Here is a 20,727-nt window from a genome sequence, read left to right on the forward strand (position 1 = left end):
GGTAATGCTAAAGCAGTGCTATCATAGCACTGCTATGGCAAGACGTAATTACTCAATTCGTACATGGTTGAACATTTCTTCGGAGATGCAACAGTCAAGAAATTGTTAAATAAAACAATAAATACACATCGTGGGCTGAATTACAATGAATATAAGCTCCCAGGTAATGTCATGACGACGGAGGAAATTACGATTTTGAAAACGCATTAAAACGCACTAATTTTCACATTGTTTTAACATGATTAATGAACACGCTCAAGATAAACCGACTGATTTAATGAAGAATCGACGATACCTGGTATGAACATTCATTGCTTAAAAATCATTTATATTCAGGCGAGCCAAAAACGTCTCATTCTCTCACTAGATAAAGAGATAATTTTTCCTACTTTTTCGTCCCAGTTGTGTCAACTTTGTTCGGAATACGTCGTTTTCGGCAACCACACATTTTTGGTTCTAGTGACATAATATAACGACCACGGCTGTCCTCGACGAAAATAAAATTTTATGAAAATGTACCCACAAAATGACTTCAGATCGGAGTTCAGGAAACTGAAAAGAGGATAACACCACATTAGTCTTCAACTAGATCCTTTCCCATAGTTGACTGCGAAGTTTTTTACGTATCTGTTGTGGGTATATTTGAGGCAATTTCCTCGTGCCTAAAATATACCTTCATATTGTTGTATTGCTGGTCTGGTAATATTAAATTACTAAGCTGTTGTATTACTTTGTTCCGAGCAGTGTTGAAACGTTTTTTATTTGAACGTAAAAAATGAAACGTGCTACCGTTTACATTTTAAATGAAACGTTTTACCGTTTACATTAAGAATAGACGAATACAAGGACGCCGAAATCAGCATCGTTTGTCTGTGTATTCGTCTATTCTTAATGTAAACGGTAAAACGTTTCATTTAAAATGTAAACGATAACCCGTTTCATTTTTTACGTTTCAACACTGGTCGGAACAAAGCAATACAACAGCTTAGTAATCTAAAATATACCGTCTACAACAGATGCATATTAGCTATTTTGCTAACTAGTTAGTAAATGGGCTTGTTTTGCGCACTAGATGTGAGTTTGCCGATACGAGCGGAGCGAGTTCGGCAACACATCGTGTGGGCAAAACCCCATTTACTAACGTGCTAGCAACAAGATTTTATCTACTGTTAGTTGAAATATTCATCAACACAAATTCTTACTTCACATGATCGTAGTAGGATTCTGTCAATTGCGTGCGCATAAGTTTCTATATTGGTTATATGCACAAGGCATATAACCAACATAGAAACTTATGCGCACGGAAATTTTCGTGTGTAAATTGACTGTCTTTGCTAACTGGATTCATGCTGAAAATTATGAATTTTTTCAACTTACAGTAGATAAACAACTTTTCATGCTGAGGGCCTAAAATACGAGAAAAATTACGATTTTTCCATACATGAAGCAACTATCCTGTACCATAAGCTAATTTAGCGTAATGTCAAAAATCTCTCGCGGTGTAAATCTCGTATTTTTTGTTCGGTATCCTCCTTCTGAGGGATTCTTTTGAAAAACAGCCTACCGAAATCGGACGCATTTTCTATTGGAATTTTTTATATGTGCCTAGAAAGGACTTCGACCCTAGAAGCCAAAACCACTTTCAAAAAAATTCTTCGAAGTTTGTGTGGCTGGTCAAAGGTGATCAAAAACCACATTAGTCTCTATTTGGCTCAAAAGCACATAAAATTACCTTTCAAATGATACCCCACACGACCATGTACATTTTGTGTACCTCGAGAAATTTCAGTAAGAATACGTCTTCGGTTAAAAACTTTATCTGCACATATTTCAGTGTGGATGAATTCTAAACCCAATAAGCCCCTATTCGGCTCAATAGTACATGTGATTACCTTTCTAATGACACCCCACACGACCCTGTACGGCTCGTGTAACTGGAGCAATTTTTGTAAGAAAATTGCAACTTTTCGGTTTTTGCTCACCTTTGACCAGCCACACAAACTTCGAAGAATTTTTTTGAAAGTGGCTTTGGCCACTAGGGTCGAAGTCCTTTCTAGGCACATATAAAAAATTCCAATAGAAAATGCGTCCGATTTCGGTAGGCTGTTTTTCAAAAGAATCCCTCTCTATCAGTTGTACCTAAATTCTTTGACTCATTTCTTTCGGCAAAATAAAAAGTTCCAAGCTAGGGTTTAATCTACTACTTAATAAACAATACATGGGAATAGTTGCCTTTAAAAAAAAAGGCCAATAAAGAAAAATCGATCCGAAAAAATGGACTTGACAACTTTACCTGTAACAGCTCTAAATCATAGATGTTCATAGCAGCAGATGTGGATTTTCGGACTCTCTATGGCGCCATGGTCAACGACAGCCTTGTCTCGGCTGTTATGGTGAATAAAAAACTTTACGATTTTTTTCAGAATTTTTTTTTTCTTCCTTTAATTTGCATTTGTGTAGGTAGCTATTACTATTTTTCTTTTGTATATTCCTTCAATATTATGCTTACACTCTCAAAGTAAAGTATCTAGTAAAATATTGTGTAGATACTTGTTGTTGAAACGATATCCGAAAACACAAAAAGATTTTCCGATTCAGTTCCATTAACAATCTCGACGAACCTAAATATTAGGCAAAAAAAAAGATTTTTCCGATTTGTAAATTAACTTTCGAAAATGAAAACTGAACCGGGAATACACACTTAACGAAACATTTTAGATCGAATAATTAAGTAAAAAAAATGATGATGACAATGAACTAACAATTGATTCTTGAAAAGAAAATTTTAGTTGCTTACAAGTATACGCTAGATGACAAAAGTGTGTATGTGTGACTCAAAACTGACTTAGATGAAAACGAAGAAAACTTATAAACAAAAATCAACTAAAAACTAGATATATTTCCCTTGAGATGTATATTTTTCGTGTAATGTTGTAAATGATCTATGAATTTTCGTTTATCTATTTTAAATGTCGATAAAATTTTGAATTTGATTCAATGAAAATTGATTCGCTTTTTTTTTAAATTCAATCACTTGTTAATTGTTTGTTTTTGGTAAATCTCAGCTACGTTTTCGTTCATTTTTCTTTTATACTTGCTACTCAATTGCATTATTTCACTTTTATTTTCCAATCCGGTAATTTTACAATTTTTCTTCTTCTGTATTTCCAATAAAGCTTAAACTGCATTACGTACACAGTACATGTAATGTACCATCCAATACTACCGCATTTCATTTATTTATAGTAATTTTAATAACAGTCTACGATTATTTCTTTTCATTTAATTTCATTTTTTTATTATTTTCTTTATCAATTTAATATCACTAAATTTTTCTTCCTTCTTCCCTTAAAACGTCTGGTGTGTGTTTTCTTCAATGCGGATAAAATAACGGTTTGTTTAAATCAACTGATTACGATTTTACTACTCGCAGCACCTCACGGAAATGGTTCTTTATCCGGATGACATTGATGGTACAATTTAAATATCCGCTGTGCTTAGCGATTTATAAAAAAAATGGGACGTAATGTCATGGACTTCATTATTTTGACTAGTGGGATTATAGCCACTGTGTGCACTACATCTTTTCACTTGTCAAAATAAAACTGTTCAAACAAGGACGTCATCTAACTATTTTTATTGCAGCAGGAGCAAATAAACGATGAAAATATTATTAAAAAAAAAAAAACTGGAGATATTTGCCTTTAGAACTCACCTTACGGATTGAATTTTTGGGTTTACCAATGAACTTTTTCATTTTTAAAATTTTAAAGAGCGCTTTGCCGGCTCGATTTTGACGGTAATTTCATTAATTATAATGGTACAATCATATAAAACAAGGCCAATGTTAACATATCTTCTGCTTATCAAGGCTATCAAGACTTTCGTTGTTGGGCTCTAGAACGCACCTAACGACAGAAAGTTCTAGTGTACCATCATCTGTCAGATATTACAAAACATAATACGTCCTCGACATAATACGTCCTCGACATAATACGTCCTCGACATAATACGTCCTCGACATAATACGTCCTCGACATAATACGTCCTCGACATAATACGTCCTCGACATAATACGTCCGACATAATACGTCCTCGACATAATACGTCCTCGACATAATACGTCCTCGACATAATACGTCCTCGGCATAATACGTCCTCGACTATACCAAACTAAAATTTGGAACAGCTATGTTGCAGCCTCCCGGATACCTGGTAAATAAGTGTAATTGATGGAAGTACGAAGTGTGAAAGTGTGAACAAAACACTTACGCATGACATTATTTATGAATCCTTACATCAATTATAACGAAATTGTTTTCCTAAATTTTGATTCTAATGAATATGATCGAAGTTCGATCATTCAAATTAAGTTGAATTTCTTTGTGAAACGTTCAGATCAAATCAGTTTTTCTATCTGTTATGATAGTAGTTAATCAGGGAAAAATAAAATAGTTAGCGTACTGCGTACGTTTAGGAAACATTCTTGTCTTTTGTAGATTCTTTCGTTATTATTGTAACTAAGACTAAAATTGCAATGATGCAATCTCACGTCTGTTTCTCACGTCTCACAAATCGTTTAATCAGAGAGACACCAAAAACGAAGTTCCTTTAATGTGGCTTATCCCCGTCAGTTAAAATTTTTAAAATCTTTATCGACGAGTCGATTTATCGAAATTTTTGTGTTTTTACTTGCCGAAATTGTTACACATTTCGCCAAAGACTATCTTTAAATGCAGTGAATGGACTGTTCGAACGTAGGCTCTGCAACGGAATTTACATTCTATAAACAGTACTACCTACTTGAGGCCGTGAGGATTCTTCAACTGATCGACTATTATGCAATTTTGCCTATGCGATAAATCAATAACCTAATTCCCTTATAATAACCGAGAGAAAAATAAAATGAATTTTGTTATCATAATTACAAAAATTGGCTTAGAGTCAGAACTAACACGAATATTAAGCATCGATGAATTGAGTCACAATTGAAGTCACATACCCAGTTCAATAATGAAAAACCATTTCAATGTTAGAAGATGGAATTTTCACAAGTTTCCCGGGCGAATCAATGAATTCGATAATATTTCACTATAAAAATCACAAAATTACATGAGTAAGATCGAGTCAGCATACCAACACCGTTCTCTGCTCTTAATCATGTAAATTTTTTGGTAATAAATCGACACATAAGGTTCGATCGGATGAATCAATTTGATGAGAATAAATAGCACAAAATGAGAATGGTATGACCGTTGACTATACCATCAATTGCCCATCTGAAGGACCCAATTCAGAGTTGCGAAATGTTTTTGTCCTATTATGGCAACTAAGTAAACAGTCTAAACAGATTTTATTGACACTTAGCAGTGATACGTGATTCTATATGTTGTCGAAATGATTTCGTTGTGAGGAAATTCTAGCAAACAATAATACCAATCTTAAACAACACAATCCATACAGCACGCGAAAAAATCGGTTCGATTCGGAAAGAAGAAATTTCGGTAAACCAATGAAGCAAAATGGCTTACAGCTAAAAATCAGATTTTTTTAAAGCCGCTTAAATAAATCAAAAATTGATTATGAGCGATTACACCACATGCAATCATATTTTTTTCATAATATGAGTATGCATTGGATGTTATTGTTTCAATTGGTACAAAATATCTTCGATTAAATTAATTTTTTTTCATTTTTTTAACCCCCTCCCCCCAATGTTTTTCCTCGTTTCTCTATGCAAAACGTACTTAATTTCAAATTAATTTTCATATTTCAATTCTTAGCGGTGTAATTTAATTTTTTTTCTAAATTGCAACGGTTGCGAGTACCACAGTTATATCGTCTGGTTTTCCACCTGTAAAATAAAAATAAAATTAAAATCTTTAATCTTTTAGACTGCAGTCTTAAGACGCAGCGCTCAATTGTAGCCTAAATTTGTGTGAAAAAATAATATATTTTCTATGATCAATTCGTATCCGCGTCCTTTCTAGAAAAAGTGGGACTTTTTCTCAAGAATTTTGGCTTTAAGATAAATGTTTGTGGTTTGTGTGTGTTTGCGACAACGCATACTAAAAGCATTTCTTTCTTACGGTAATTCTGTCAATGTTGCTAATTTAGGATTGTGTCGAATTTTACATCTTATTTTATTTTAAAACGCCTGACCCTTGATAGCACTCAGAATCTTTTATGGACGAAACTTTTTTTTAAAATATGTCTTGCCTCAAGAGAAATTTTTATTTTCGCTGTAGTGTAGGCATGCCTGAGGTGTGACTGTAGCTTGTAGGTGAACAAAGTAGCTTTAAAATGACACTAGCATGTCGAGATCGGGGTCTACATTCGGACTGTGTAAGGCATTAAGTTTTCCATGATTTTTGATAACAAAAATTCGATTTCAGATGCCGACAAAATCGACAAATCATGACAAATATAAAGGTGTCTGTGGTATGCGGTATGCCTGAATAGTTGATCTCTATTTAAAATTTGCTCGGGCAGTGAGTAAAATATATTTCTCATTTCTAAAGTTTTATGAACGTGTGGTCGAATCAGGGCGTAAAAGAGACGTTTTTAAAAAATTCCTAACTCGTGCGATAACTGAATTTTTTTACAAAACATGTGAAACATGTCCAACCCTCATTTGTAATAAGTGATATCTCAATGACCAGTGTTTTAGCTAGAAGATATTGGCCTCCATGTACCAATTTATATGCAGATGATGTATTCACGCCTAAGAGAACAATTTCTAAAATCTTCAACTGACACAGTTTTACTATGTTCATGTCGTTGAAGCTGGACAAATATCTTAAAAGTGCAGCAGTGTAAGGCTTTAGCCTCATTAAAGACTTAAGGAAAACTGCTATTAAATGCCAGGTTGGCTTGAATGTCGAAGTTTTTTCTATATCGTAAAATGTAGTGAACAGTCCTAGCAACGAACGAATAACTTTAAAAAAAAACGTTTAAAATAACACTTACCAGTAGCATGTATGTTATTTCTTCGAGCATTTACCGAAAACGGAGACATAAATTCACTATCGAACGACAACGATCTGGCCATTAAAGCAATAGCATTTGCTGTCATTTGCAATTTTACAGCATCTCGTTCACCCTCGCACTACACATGAAAAAAAAAATCGTTAACTTCCAATGGATCAATGAAAAACGTCAGTCAGCACAGACCTCTTTCAAAGTGTCTAATAATAAATTGGTCGGCACATTATCGAATACTCCGTCTGTTGCCACCAAGATCACATCGCCATCTTTCACTGGAAAGCTAAGTGTATCGGCTGATTCAGGACTATCGCTGAGGACGTTACCTCCATGGCCCGGTGGAGGTACCGATAGCTGAAATGGTGTATTAAAGTAGTGCTGCTGTTCTTCCGAACGATGCACAATTTCTCCCTTCCGCACAACCATGAAACCACTGTCGCCAATGTTGGCTGTGTACACTGTACTGTTTTCACGATTTAATATTAGTACACAGGCCGTGCTGCTTCCTGAAAAGTGGAAGGAAAAAGAAGAATTAGAATTTTTACAAATCATTTATGTCGCATGGTTGGTCCGGTAATCATTCACAGACGGAAAGCATGTCATCAGAACAGCTATTGGATTTAGGACTTTATTTTTATGTAAACGTTTCTGTCGCCGATTCATATCTTAATGTAAGATTTCGTTTCTATAAAGAAGTTTCAAAGCCAGTTCCACTAAAATCCATGCAAATTACACACTGATTTACTCAGCTTGAGATATATTTCGGTCGATATGTTCTTCTCGCACAAACATAATTGAAGGCTTTGAAACTCATTTAGGAAACAGTTAATGTACTCACATGAATATCAATTACGAATTCATTACAGAGCTTACAAAAAAAGCGATAAGTCAAACGAATACATCGCAAAGAAATTCTAATTGATCTTCCATAAAACATGAAAACGCAGCTGAATTTTATGAATTGAATATTATGTTTATACAGAAACCAGATATTGAACTTTTATCGGTGTGTTAGTCACGCGCTGTGACGCTAGTCTCAAACTGAAATTTTCAAGATTTTTTTTGGTAGAGACAAGGAACCATTTAGACACTTCTACGTCTCCCCTTTTAACCCAAACCGTCCTGAATTTAGTTTAATTGGAATCTGGGCGCCACAAAAAATGTAACTATAATTTCGATGCACAGGTAGCCGAGACATAAACTTTATAGATGAGCGTTTGCAGGGTTTATTCTGTGTAATCAGAATCCTCCATTTCTATTTCTTTCGAAATTATTTCTTCAAGTGAAGTAAACAGTGTATCTATGCGTCACATTACCCTTTAAGGATTTTTGATTGATATTGGAAATGATTTGAGAATCTTAAGCAAAGAAACAGCGTTACAGTTTCAACAGACTGACCATCGAAATACAGCACCTGGAAATCATTTGAATGTTAATGAATTGATCGACACTCAAAATACATTTCGAAAAAGAATCAGATGAATTAGAAAATGTTACATTTCGTAAGAAAACGGTAAACTATTTTGGTTATTTTCGGATTAGCCAATGACAAATTGTTTTTGTTCCTTTTGCATTAATATCGCAAATTCAATCTGATATTTTGAGTTTGTTGTTCCATAAGTCGGAAATAAAGTAAATAAAATGGAAAATCTCTCCATTTATTATTAGCTATGTGATTATCAATTTATATTTGATTGCTTTGTGCATCATAACAGCGTGTACTTTAACCTTATTACTTTATTATATCACAACCAATCAATTTTATTCATATGACGAAAGGAAATGTTTTATAATTAAAAGCAAATAAATGGCCACAATAAATCGGTCTGAGTCTCAATTTGGTTTGTGATTCTATCGAGCTGACTTTGGAGAATTATGTACGCTGTGCGCAGTACACATAATTTTCAATGGCGATGGCATCTCACGTCTTAAAACAGTCTACTGATCTCTATCAAATTGACAAGCCCCCATTTTAAATTGTCATTCAATATGTAAACTGATCGCAGGAAAAGCATAATTAATCGCAAGAAAAAGATGAATTGATCGCTGAAAATAGAAATTAATCGAAAGGAAAAGAATAGCAGAAGCAAATTCTTAATAATATTGTAAAAGGAAAGTACTTCTCGTTCCCAGAATTGCATAAACTCAGTCTATAAATTTTCTAATACTCAGGAGACCCAGTGCTTTCATGCCAACAAGAATTGGAATTTTTGGCCTGCGAAGTGTGACTTGTGTGGTCGAAGAAGTCGGCGGTTAGTTGCGTTACACGTTTGTGACTTTTCGAAATATTTTCACCAAATGTAAACTGATTTCTGTAACCTTTTTTATATGAAAGCTATGGTCAAGACGCGCAGTTTAAGCCCAATATGAGGTTTATAGCCCAAAATATGTGGGAGATGTGTCTATAAAAGTGATATTTGTCGGTGGTCATTAATAACCAGAAATTTTTTTTTTTCGAAATTGGTGGTTGTTCCCCCACATAAAATGTTGCTTTGGCTCAAAACCGTTTAAAACCGTTTACCATTGGGAAGCTGATTTCACCTACTTCACTCACCCAACTAACCTGATCGAGCCAAAGTTATTTTACTCGTGAAGTCATATGCTGCAGCTTTCGAATTACACCGATCTTCAGTTTTTATATGAAAAAATGTAATTTTGGCAACGTTTGGGTCGAGGTGATTTCACCTTATTTCGAAGCAGAATGTACCAAAAATCTTCTATTCGTGTCATTTGGTGCAATTGTGGAATTATAGCGTTCGTTTCTACAGCGAAACAAGTTTACAGAAATCATTTGAGATTAATTGAGAATATCTTGGAAAGTCGAATACAAACAAACACTTTTTGGTCATATCTTCCCGAGACGTTATGCCAGTGCCCTCATATTGGTGTCAAACTACGCGTCTTGCCAATAGCTTTCAAAAAAAATGTAGTTTAGTGAAATCGGTTCAGGTTTCGCAAAATAAACTATAATTTTCAAAAATTTGCTAAAAACAAGCATACATTTTTATTGTGGCATTTCCACGAGATTTTCGGCCACCAGCATAATATGTGGCTTAAACGACGCGTCTGGTCAACAGTTTTCAAAAAAAATGTTTACCAAAATCGGTTTGGTGAAAATATTTCGAAAAGTCTCAAATTAGCTGGAGTTACCCATATAGTGAAATGTAGCAGATTTATTACCCCATCCTATCTGCAACAAAAATTTTCTGGTATTCTTTGTTACACAGTCTAGACCACTTGTTTAACACATTTACTGAGATCCTTGTTGACAAAAAACTGGTAAAAATAAAGATTTTTCAGCAGTAGGGATTTCAAAAAATGAGTTTAACGAGTGGCTAGACAATGTAACAAACTTCCGGCAATCGTATACCGCCCTACTATGCCACAAAGAATAACGAAAATAGTTTACTGGAAGGAGATTTAGGAAGGATTTGCGGGGGTAAGAGAAGCACTGGCTTTTGAGAAACACCCTATTCAACATATTTACACATGTGTAACACCTGGCAGTCAGTGGAACATTTTGTGTAACATTTATAGTGTGGAAATAGAAAGGAGGGAAGAGTTATTTGTTTGTATGTTTTGGAAGATTGATTTTAGGCAATATCGCCTGTTGCAGCTTGCGGGGAGAGAAGTGCCAAAAAAGAATCGGACGCAGGCTCACATCGTGAGCCTAATAAAGTACTTTGCACCGAGATTTATACAGCGCTTTATGCCACATAGGCATCGAAAGTTTGCAAATTTCGCATATTATGATGCTGAGTGACATAAATATTTTTATCTAACGAATGTGCTTGCAGTGAATGAAACTCGTAGCAAAAATTGAAATAATAATTTAATTTATAGAGCATGGCTTGTCCACCCACAACCATTCAGATTTAACGATTTTTGTAGTATCGTCAGGATTAACCAAAAATAAATTTGTGAACAGAGGTTAGATTGACAGACGTCTTCAATATTTTCTTTTTTGACTTCTCTTTTAGTCTAATTTTATTATTTTTAAGAGCAAGTTCTTCGGCTATTTCAATTAATTACTCGAGTATTGTAGATATTGAATAATTGACAAAACGTATATAAGTAATAAACGAAGATTATGTTTGTTACAGTTCTATTAAATTTATATTTAATTCGCGAATCTTAAAAAAACTACATCTTTTACCAAAATCAACAACAATTTCAGTGAAAATGCAAACAAAACTTAATCTTATCATCACAAGTTATCATTTTTTATAGCAGTAATTTCGAATACCTTTTTATGATACTCCTTAAATAAATGCATTTTGTTGTAGACTTTAAAAAAAGATAAGATTGAGCATAGTTAAAATTCAAACAATACGTGCAGACAGCACAGCAAACGGCCGTCAAAACGGTCGTCAAGACATACAATAGGTAAACAGATGCGTTAAGTTAAAAAAAAAGTATAATGTATTTATGCATGCGGTTGGCTGCCCTGTCACACAAAGCCAGCGGTACTAATTCTATCCGGCGTGCAGCTTATACGCGATCCTGTGATACTTATGAATTATTCTATATATTGAGTCGTTATGTAAGTCAAGTAAGTCTTCACAGACAAAGTAAAACTCCTTTACATGCTTTTGTTTTACCTATCTATGATCGAAAGTATTACACACCCAGGGAAAAAAATGGTTTAGGTTTCAAAAGGATGTACAATCTATTACAAAACTCGGTATAAAAGTGGAATCTGTTTGAATGTAAACAAATGAAAGTTTTTTTTTCAAACCATCATAAGCCACACATATGGGACTTGGGTTGATTCTTCTATAAATACGAAGTGCAATGTATCTACATTTGTTGAATTTTCAATCACCAGATGACTACGTCACCAATTATGTGTGGTTGAATCGAACATATGTGCAAACTTTGCTTTGATTCGCTCAAGTAGTGGCCTTTGGTAAAGAAACCACGGACTGGCCACTAGTTAGCAAATTTGGTGATGAGTTGAATTTTCATTTCGACTATGATTCGCTAGACTTGTTCGTGTGCAAATCGGTACAGTGTTCTTAGAGCACTGTATCAAGTACCACTGTCGCCATGGCCTGGTGAGAAATGTTTGAAAAGTCTCGTTTTCGTGTGTATATTGACCTCGGCTTCGCCTCAGATAAACAAAATTCACACGAAAACTCTACTTTTCAACTTTTTATCCCTTGTAACTATTGGATGTCGCAGCGAAGATATAAATTATTTTGATGCCTTAGATAAGCCACACCATATCCTATAATTCACCATATGACTCACTATGTCAAAAATAATAACTGAGAATTGTTGGAAGTCAATTTTTGGTCAATGAGACAGTTTCAATTCCTCACCGGAAATAATTTGTGAATTCTTTTATAAGAACTTCAATACTTTTTCTTCTTCTGGGCTTCATCGTGTCAACGACATAAATGATGTTAGTGAATTAGGACATTCGATATTTTTAACGTTAGACTTTGGCAACGGAACGTTAGAGTATGAGTATATACAAATGGTTTGTGGCTGTGCTTGGGGATGTAATTAAAATGAAAAACTAACACACAGGTGGGAAACCGAAGCCACAATAATCTTTACCTTTCCGGGCGATGCTCTAACCGATTGAGCCACCGTGTACAATTGAATGTACACAACATACGAAGAATAAGACTTTATTGAAGAACGGTTCCACTCGACCAAAGTCTGGAAATCCAGATACTAATAACGAAAACTTAGTAGTCAATTGGCTATCATTTATTGTAAATGATGGAAGATATAAATTAATGCTCAGAACGTGAATACTTATTTCACTTGCTAAATCACATTAGAGTCATAACACAAGAAAAATAGTTGCAGAATCCAGCAAACTCATTATGCCTCATAATGAATTCCCGTCTAATAAAACTGGTTTAACAGACTCACTTTTTTAACCATATGAGAATATCTAAATTTCGTGTAAAACCTGAGGTAAAACCTGAACATCGTAAATCGATTTTAGTTTCCATAAATTAATTGAAATATTTTTATAAAAATCATTCGTCTAATAACTTTTAATTATTAGTCTAGACTCATAACATGTCCTGATTCAATGCCTAAAAAAAAACTAAAATGCAAAACCGAACCGGTGACTTTGTAAGTTATTCACACGCTCTTGTGTTACTATTGTATGAATATGTTCAATCATTAGAAGGTCAATAGACAACACAAATCAATTGGTTCTGTGCACAATCCATTGATGGAGAAGAATTATTAATGTAAATTGACTTACCTAAAATTGGTTTTTTCTGTTCCAGTAATTCACAATAACTGTACGCTAATAAAGTAACTGGTTGTTTTGGACAAAAATTAGCACTTTGGACTAGACGTTCACATGTTTTCATTAGAAATGATGAAAATTCTCCGGGATCGATGCCATAGCTACGCCAACCACCTACGCCATCTGCGACACCTGTAAAATGTAATAATTGGCTTATTAGAATTTCCGCGACATAATCCGGTTATTTTGTGCATTGAACACTTTAATTGCAACCACACAATGTTATGTCTTGGTGTGGAACAATAAAATGTACAGTTTCAGTAAAAATTTCAGCATGAGTTTGCGACAGCTGGTTTTAAGGTGATCCGCACAAACAATCAAAACTGTTAAAACGTCTTCGTTTGACCATCAACCACGCGCGTGCGTGTAGCATCTTCAACCATATAAACAAGTATAAACAGTTTTGATTGTATGTGTTGATCCCCTAAAAAACAGTTGAAGCAAATTAACGCTTTAATTTCACTGCCTCTGACTGGATTTCAGTTTAGTAATTTTAAACGTAGTCCTCCTCTTTCGTACTGGAGTGTAGACAGGTTACAGCAGATAACTGAAAGGAGTTACATTACAATTATATGGATTCTAGGACACAGTGTAATCGAAGGCAACGAAATGACGGATCGGATAACAAGTTACTAGGACTTTAAGCGGGTGTAAGAGTAAGTAACTCTGAGCTGTACAAACCCAAAAAGAGTTAGAGGAGTAAAAAAATTAAAAAAAAATCTGGACTCGTCTGGACCAGACAAGCCAAGACAAGCGAAACAATTCATTCAAATAAGTAGGGTGAACTGAACAGTGTCTTCTACTTATCACTCAGCAGGCAAAATCTGATACGACTAACAGGGACACTTACAAGACACTGCAAACTGAACAAGTGTGACAAATGCGGTTAGAAGAAGGCGCCCAACACTTCAAACATGAGTGCCCGGCCTACATTATGGCCAGAGTCAGATATCTAGGCGGGCATATCGTACCGTCCAGTATCATAAAGGCTATCCATTCCAATAATGTTCTTCAACTCATAAACATCGCGAATAGAATCTACCTAAAATGGGTGCCACAACAGGTCGAACGGATGTGCAGGGTTTCTATCATCATCATTAAATCTGTTGCTTCCTTTGCTGAGGAAAGTTTGCTTAAAGTATCGAGTAGTGCTTATAGCACAAGTTCCTCTACTTCATTTGTTTGAACATTTTATTATACAACAAAGAATAGCCATTTCTGAAAGTCTAGTCTAGGTAAAACACATACATTGCATTAACGTCCAGTGACTTGTACCTTTATATATTCAAAGATTTAATAAGATTTTGTTTTATCCAACTATATTGAAATATTTTAACAGTTAAAAGAAACGATCTTTAAAAAGGGTCATAAAATTCGGTTCCTAAAAATTCGCTAAAATCAATTACTCACTCGTTCTAATTTTACTCGGCAATGCCGAAAAAATACCAATTTATACACAAAAAAACATCTCGTGATCCAAAGTCCAACTCATTGTTCATCACGCTGTGTATAGGTGCATACATTCGTAGTGTTTTTTTGTAAATAAATTGATGAAATGTGTACAAATATTACCAAGAAATGTTAATTGATAGAACATCTATAGGTAGATACATATATATGTTCGTATACAATGTTGTGATAGCTGATGTTATGGAATATTATAGCAGAGCGGTAACGTAGAATGTCGTAGTTATATATTTCGGATCTATTGATGTTGGACATGAGTAACATAAAAAAGTTAGACGACATTTAATCAGGCGCTTCGGTTTTTAGCAAGCACATTATTCATTTGTATGGTTTGTGCGATCGTTTTTGTTGACAATTATGAATGAAAATTTGATTGAATGCCAATGACTTTCTGTACAAGAAGATTTTTTCTGTTAATTTTGAATATTTAATGTGATTGGAAAGGACTCTGTTTTTTTGTCTTTTTTTCTCAATTAAAAATTAATCAATAAAGCGCTGGAATTACTGTTAATTCTATACCGGATTACCGGATCAATGGAATAACCAGATAAAATTCGCGCTCAGTTTAATATTTTTTGTGTCATGCATTTTACTCGTAAACTTTCCATTCACTTTTTGACGTAAACAAAACACTCTCGTTACGTTTTCAAGACATTGTCAACGTTGTTGAAATTCAACGAACATTTTTGATTGGACCGAAACGGAGACAAACATGAGGAATATGAGATATTTGTATGAAAATACTAAACCGACCAGCACTTAGTTAGTTAAATTAATGTCTTGCTGGGACATTTTTTTCTTGAGGCGTGTGGGAAGGTAGTATTTCCCAGCAAGAAAGTACCGTATTTTGTTTGCTTGCAGGCAGAAAATGCGAAAAACTGGTTTAAAAATAAATTGACTCGTTCAGGCATGATATGAGAGCCGACTGAAAAGTGCAGAGTCGAGAAAATTTATGAATGCTTTTGATGGAGCCGTGGGGAACTTTTTCAATATAAAATGCAACGGACTGAGATCATGTCTGGTTTACCAAAGAATGCAAACATGAAGCAAGTCCCATAACTAACGACACTCCAAACCAAAATAGCTCGAAATCGAGCAGCATATCTTATGAAATCGGTTCATCGCGGAATAGTCTTAAGAATTCGCCAAACCTCGTTTACAGGACACTGAAGTATCAACAAGTTAAAATTTGTAGAAATGATTTTTTGGATTCAACAGAAAAAAGAATTCTTACAAATTGACTACACCTCCGACATACATGCTTTCGAAACAATTTGGCACCGATTAACGAAATTATTTTTAGAATTACTCATATGATTATACGGTATAATACACGGTGATTGTAAGCTCTGTGTATAATATTCAAGCGCACGGAGACTTTTCATTTTGATGATTGCGTGAAGTTACTCGTGAATGGTTTTGCGTTCCAATAACAGGCTAACTTTGCGAAAGTAACAAGCGTCAACTGTATTCAATGTCACAATAAACCTTGTCCATTAATTACTATTACAGGGATGGCCATTAATGGCGATAATTTTAGCGTTTGTAATAAAACAGAATTACAAATTAATTGGTACACGAGATGGTTTATAAATGGATCGAAAGTCGTACAGCAATGTTGTATCACCACAGTTAACGCCTTAAAACGATTCGAGTGCGACATCACGGAAACACTCTTATCAAAAATAAAATTCGGAGTAGGTAAACCAAAAAGGATTACCCGTCCCATGAAGCTAAATGTCAAGTCGTACAATTTTAGAGAAAAAACCTGATCTGACCTGAACGTGATTTCATTGAAACCTGTCAGGTCAAAGGTTTCTGTTAACCTGGAACTTCGATTTAAAAATCTTTTGGGTTTCAATCTGAATCTGAAACATTTAGATCGATTCAGGACTGATTAAAACGTAGGTAGGTAATAATCATATTTTCCTACCTAGGACAAAAAAAAAAACAAGCCAAAATCCTAGGTACAAAATGTACTATAACGCTAAGAGTAATTATACCTAGAGAGGAAATTTCGAACGAAATTTCGTAAAATATGTGGTTCCAACATGAAATACGAAATGTTCATTGGTATGTGTTTGCCAACTTAATTAAGAGGGCAAATTGAACTATCAAAAGCGTCAAATTATACGAAATGTGTATATTATACACACTGATGTTGGGACCACTTTTCGTCGTACAAATTTCCTCTCTACTAGGTATAATTACTTTTAGCTATTATAGGTAACCATGACCTGTTCCGAGTCAAGTTTGCATCAAATGTATTCGTTGACTAATTAAATCTATTGTGTTGCATGATGTTAGCAAAGTGTAGAGATAATTAGTGTTTACGTATCTGTTGTGGACTGTAGATTTCAGGCAATTTCCCGAGTTGTATGCTCAAGCAACGCATTTCGTTGTCCAAGGCATGAAAAGCTTAATACGCAACTCTTTCGGCCTACTCAACCGTTATGTAAATAACTATTAATGGTCAGATGTTCAATTTAGTTTATGTTAGGAAACGACGATGTTGTGGCGTAGCAAATGAACAAAAAAAAAAAAACCAAAGACAAGTCAATGGAAAATGTCTTTTTTGCGCAAAAAAAGCTCAATAAAAATAAATTTACTTTAACCAACACACATGGTGTGAACACCATTATTTATAGTCTTGAAGTTATTCAGTTTCAGTGAATGAAACTGCATCAAATTGATTGAATCATGTTTTGAGTTTCGTTTAATTTGCATAGGAGTTGTGTGACCACAATTATAGAAAGTCGTTTTTTTTTGGTATGAAAGCGTAAACTTGAACAATAAAATGCGAATAAACATTATTATGGGATGCAACGTTTAAAACTGTTTCAAGGTTTCTCATTCACAATTCGTGAAATATTAGGATGACGGAAAATGATTATGGACGGTCGTAGGGAGGCCAACGATTTTAGACCCACACGTGCATTCCACACGCCTCAACAAAAAATTTCCCAGCAAGACGGTACTTTGTTGTCTTGTGACCAGGAAATGCGAAGACAGTGACGCATTTTTTGGCCGCAAAACAACAAAATATTTTTCAATATTAGACCCTGCAGTGAACACTTGAATCTTGGACATTTCGCCATAACATTTTTAGTGTAATAAAATTTTACAAAATAAGCTCGCTTATCATCATCGTGCTACGCGACGAGTATAATTACACGAATTATGAAAATTTTGAGTGGCACGACAAATAGGTAGGAATAAAAATTGCACTCAGGGCCCATTTTAGGGAATTAAATGTTCGAAAATTCCTGAATTCTCGTTAAAACATTCCATCTATTGTAATTTTCGAGGAACAGATAAAGCGTGAACCAAAAATAAGGGAATTTATTTTCACTAAAATAGACCCTGCTTGCACTTGCACTTGCATTGACGCAATGTTCGACAATTCGCTAAATTAATTCTAATGAACAACTGCCTCTCGGAGCGATTATTAGATAATTGTAGACTAAATACATTAATGTGGCCCATTTCGAAATGACTGAGTACACAGTCATAATACGAAAAGCAAATAAGCGAGTATCATTAGTTAACAGAAAAAATCCCAGTTTCCGCCAATTTAACCATTCGACTATAGTTATTAACAATCAAATGACCCAGCATTATATGAGACAATTTTCGTAACGAAAACAACAAAAAATATTATTGCGCACACTGAATAGAAAATTATGATCCCATGGAGCCGAGGAAACAAGTGATTAGAGTGCTCAAATTTCAGATAACATAAAAATGTCAATTTTACGTCAATTAAATTGAGTACAAAGACACACATTTTGATTTGAAGAGTTTCTATGCATTTATCAAGAGCATTCATGTGGTACAAGAGTGACGGGAGAAAGGGCGAAAGAGAGTCGAATGGGGTTCATTTAAAAAATTAAACCGAAGACCAATTTTACATTGTCAATGTATGTCAATGGATGCACACAAAAATAAGATAAGGAAATCAAAATAAGGCAATAAACATCTCTATACACAGTTCGCTTAAAATGCGATTTTATTTTTCGTATTATTTTTCAACATATCAGAAGATTTCGCATCAAAACAACTTCATCTTAAAGTGTGGAATTGAACAATTTCTTTCGAACTGGTACACACATTTGTTACGTAAGATTGAATGGAAACTTACCAATAACATCCGCACCACTGACTTCTGTTGTGAACCAAGCATCGTCACCGAACTTTCCCAATTTGTATTTGGAACGTAGAAAGTCTTTCGGGAAGCCACATGCTACCGAAACAAAGTGAGGCTTCTGTTTTGAATTTGGTTCAATTAAAGTCGAAAAACCACTACGCAACGCCCTAGACAAAAGTCGAGTTGTCCAACAAATCGATTGCATTTTGCTGATTTTGTCTTATTTTTCGTTATCCAGTTAATTAGGTTAAAATGTTATGCCTAGACGCGATGATGATGATCACACGATTTCGCATTATTTTCGGGACCAAAATTTGCAAAAACAAAATCCACCAAAAATTGCTTTGAAATCAATTTCCAAGAGAAATTATCTTTTCGAAACGCACATTGTTCATTGTTGTGACCGACAAGCACTTAAACACTAATCAGATACGGATTCGTGATGTTTCTTCGTGAGGAAAATTTCGGGATGATATTAATTTCGAATTAGAATTACAAAATCGTACTGAAGTTTAGTCCCGTGATCTTTCAAATAACTTTAAAGGCAAAAAAATAATACGAAACGTCAGTCTTAGCGTACTACTCTATGGTTGTCATTGTATCTCGCGGAACAGCGCAGTAAATCGATAAGGTGAGTGCGTTTAATTATGGCTGTCTGAAACGATTCAGCATTTCATAATTTTTTCAATATCTTTGTAGACAAGTTCTCAATAGTTATTTTCCCAACGCACGCTGAAAGGTTTTTTTTTAGCGAACGAGAGGTTTTTATCACGAGCCGGAGGTGAGTTCTGGAATCGAATTCGCTAAAATAGCTATTTTGCTATGTGGTTGCTTTGCGTAATAGATGTGAGATTGTCGATATGAGCCAAAGGCAAGTTCGGCAACCTTTCATATGTCCAGAACCACCTATTACTGACAAGTGTTACATATAGAGTAATAGTACATTGAATGACAAGGGGCGAAAGTAAAAAAATTCAACCGTGTGCGAGAGTTGGAGCCCGCGCCAAAGGCAAGGGCTCTAATCGCACAGGTTGAATTTTTTTACTTTTGCCCCGAGTCGTTCATACTATTTTTTTTTGATACCAACATTGAAAATTGATATGTATCGCAAACATCGCAACAAAATGTTGAAAAAAAAGGCATTTAGCCAGAAAATGCGGGGGTCCGGGGGGCGGCAGCCCCCTGGTATATGAAAAATTTAATAATTTAGCCATCGCAACAATAACACACACAAAAATTAAGATATAACTAACAAATCATTCAGTAACAAAAAGTATCAACTTTGTATGCTAATTTCAATAAGAACACTGGCGCACAGTGTTTTACAATTTTGATCAAAGTATTCTGCATAATATGAGCGGATTTTGTTGACAACTCGACTCATTTCTCTCATTTTCTGTGACGTCAGTCACTTTCGCTGTTCGTTCAGTTGCGTTCGCTCTTCGTTAAGTACTTTCTCCCCGTGGGATGCATTTTTTTACTTTCGCCCCTCATATGCGGGGCGAAAGTATCATTTTTCAATGTTGGTATCAAAAAAAATATATATGTGAATAGTTATTTACGTATCTGTTGTGGACGGTATATTTTAGGCAATTTCGCGAGTTGTAGCCCGAACGAAGTGAGGGCGACAAGCGAAAGTGCCTAAAATAAACCGTCCACAACAGATGCGTATACAACTTTTCATGCCGAGGGCCCAAATTACGAGAAAAATTCCGTAATTTTTGCCCAAGGCATGAAAAATCCATTTACGCACTACTTTGATCGCACTGCTGTACATAATAGTTATTTATCTACCAAGGTATTTTTTCGCACTAGATGTCGATTGTCGACCCGAGGCGAAGCCGAA

The 20,727-nt window shown here is 34.9% G+C and overlaps 1 protein-coding gene across 1 annotated transcript; it reads right to left on the bottom strand.

Moving 5' to 3' along the window:
- Window positions 1–4,673: 4,673 nt before the first annotated feature.
- LOC119067541 (protein phosphatase PTC7 homolog) lies at window positions 4,674–19,538 on the bottom strand. Its single transcript, XM_037170598.1, has 5 exons — window positions 18,876–19,538; window positions 13,220–13,399; window positions 7,174–7,490; window positions 6,970–7,108; window positions 4,674–5,854 (listed from the first exon to the last, which is right to left on the bottom strand). Exons 1-5 carry the CDS (start codon window positions 19,084–19,086, stop codon window positions 5,805–5,807), a joined length of 897 nt encoding a protein of 298 aa, XP_037026493.1. The 5' UTR covers window positions 19,087–19,538; the 3' UTR covers window positions 4,674–5,804.
- Window positions 19,539–20,727: the final 1,189 nt, after the last annotated feature.

Source organism: Bradysia coprophila (assembly GCF_014529535.1).
Source record: "Bradysia coprophila strain Holo2 chromosome X unlocalized genomic scaffold, BU_Bcop_v1 contig_12, whole genome shotgun sequence".
In the NCBI taxonomy this organism is placed as follows: Eukaryota; Metazoa; Arthropoda; class Insecta; order Diptera; family Sciaridae; genus Bradysia; species Bradysia coprophila.

Excerpts from the sequence above, each read along its gene's own strand:
- LOC119067541 (XM_037170598.1), bottom strand. The coding sequence starts at position 19,086 with ATGCAATCGATTTGTTGGACAACTCGACTTTTGTCTAGGGCGTTGCGT. Across the intron at positions 7,109-7,173 it reads TATTAGACACTTTGAAAGAG|TGCGAGGGTGAACGAGATGC; the intron begins GTCTGTGCTGAC and ends TTTCATGTGTAG. Across the intron at positions 5,855-6,969 it reads AAATAACATACATGCTACTG|GTGGAAAACCAGACGATATA; the intron begins GTAAGTGTTATT and ends TTTATTTTACAG.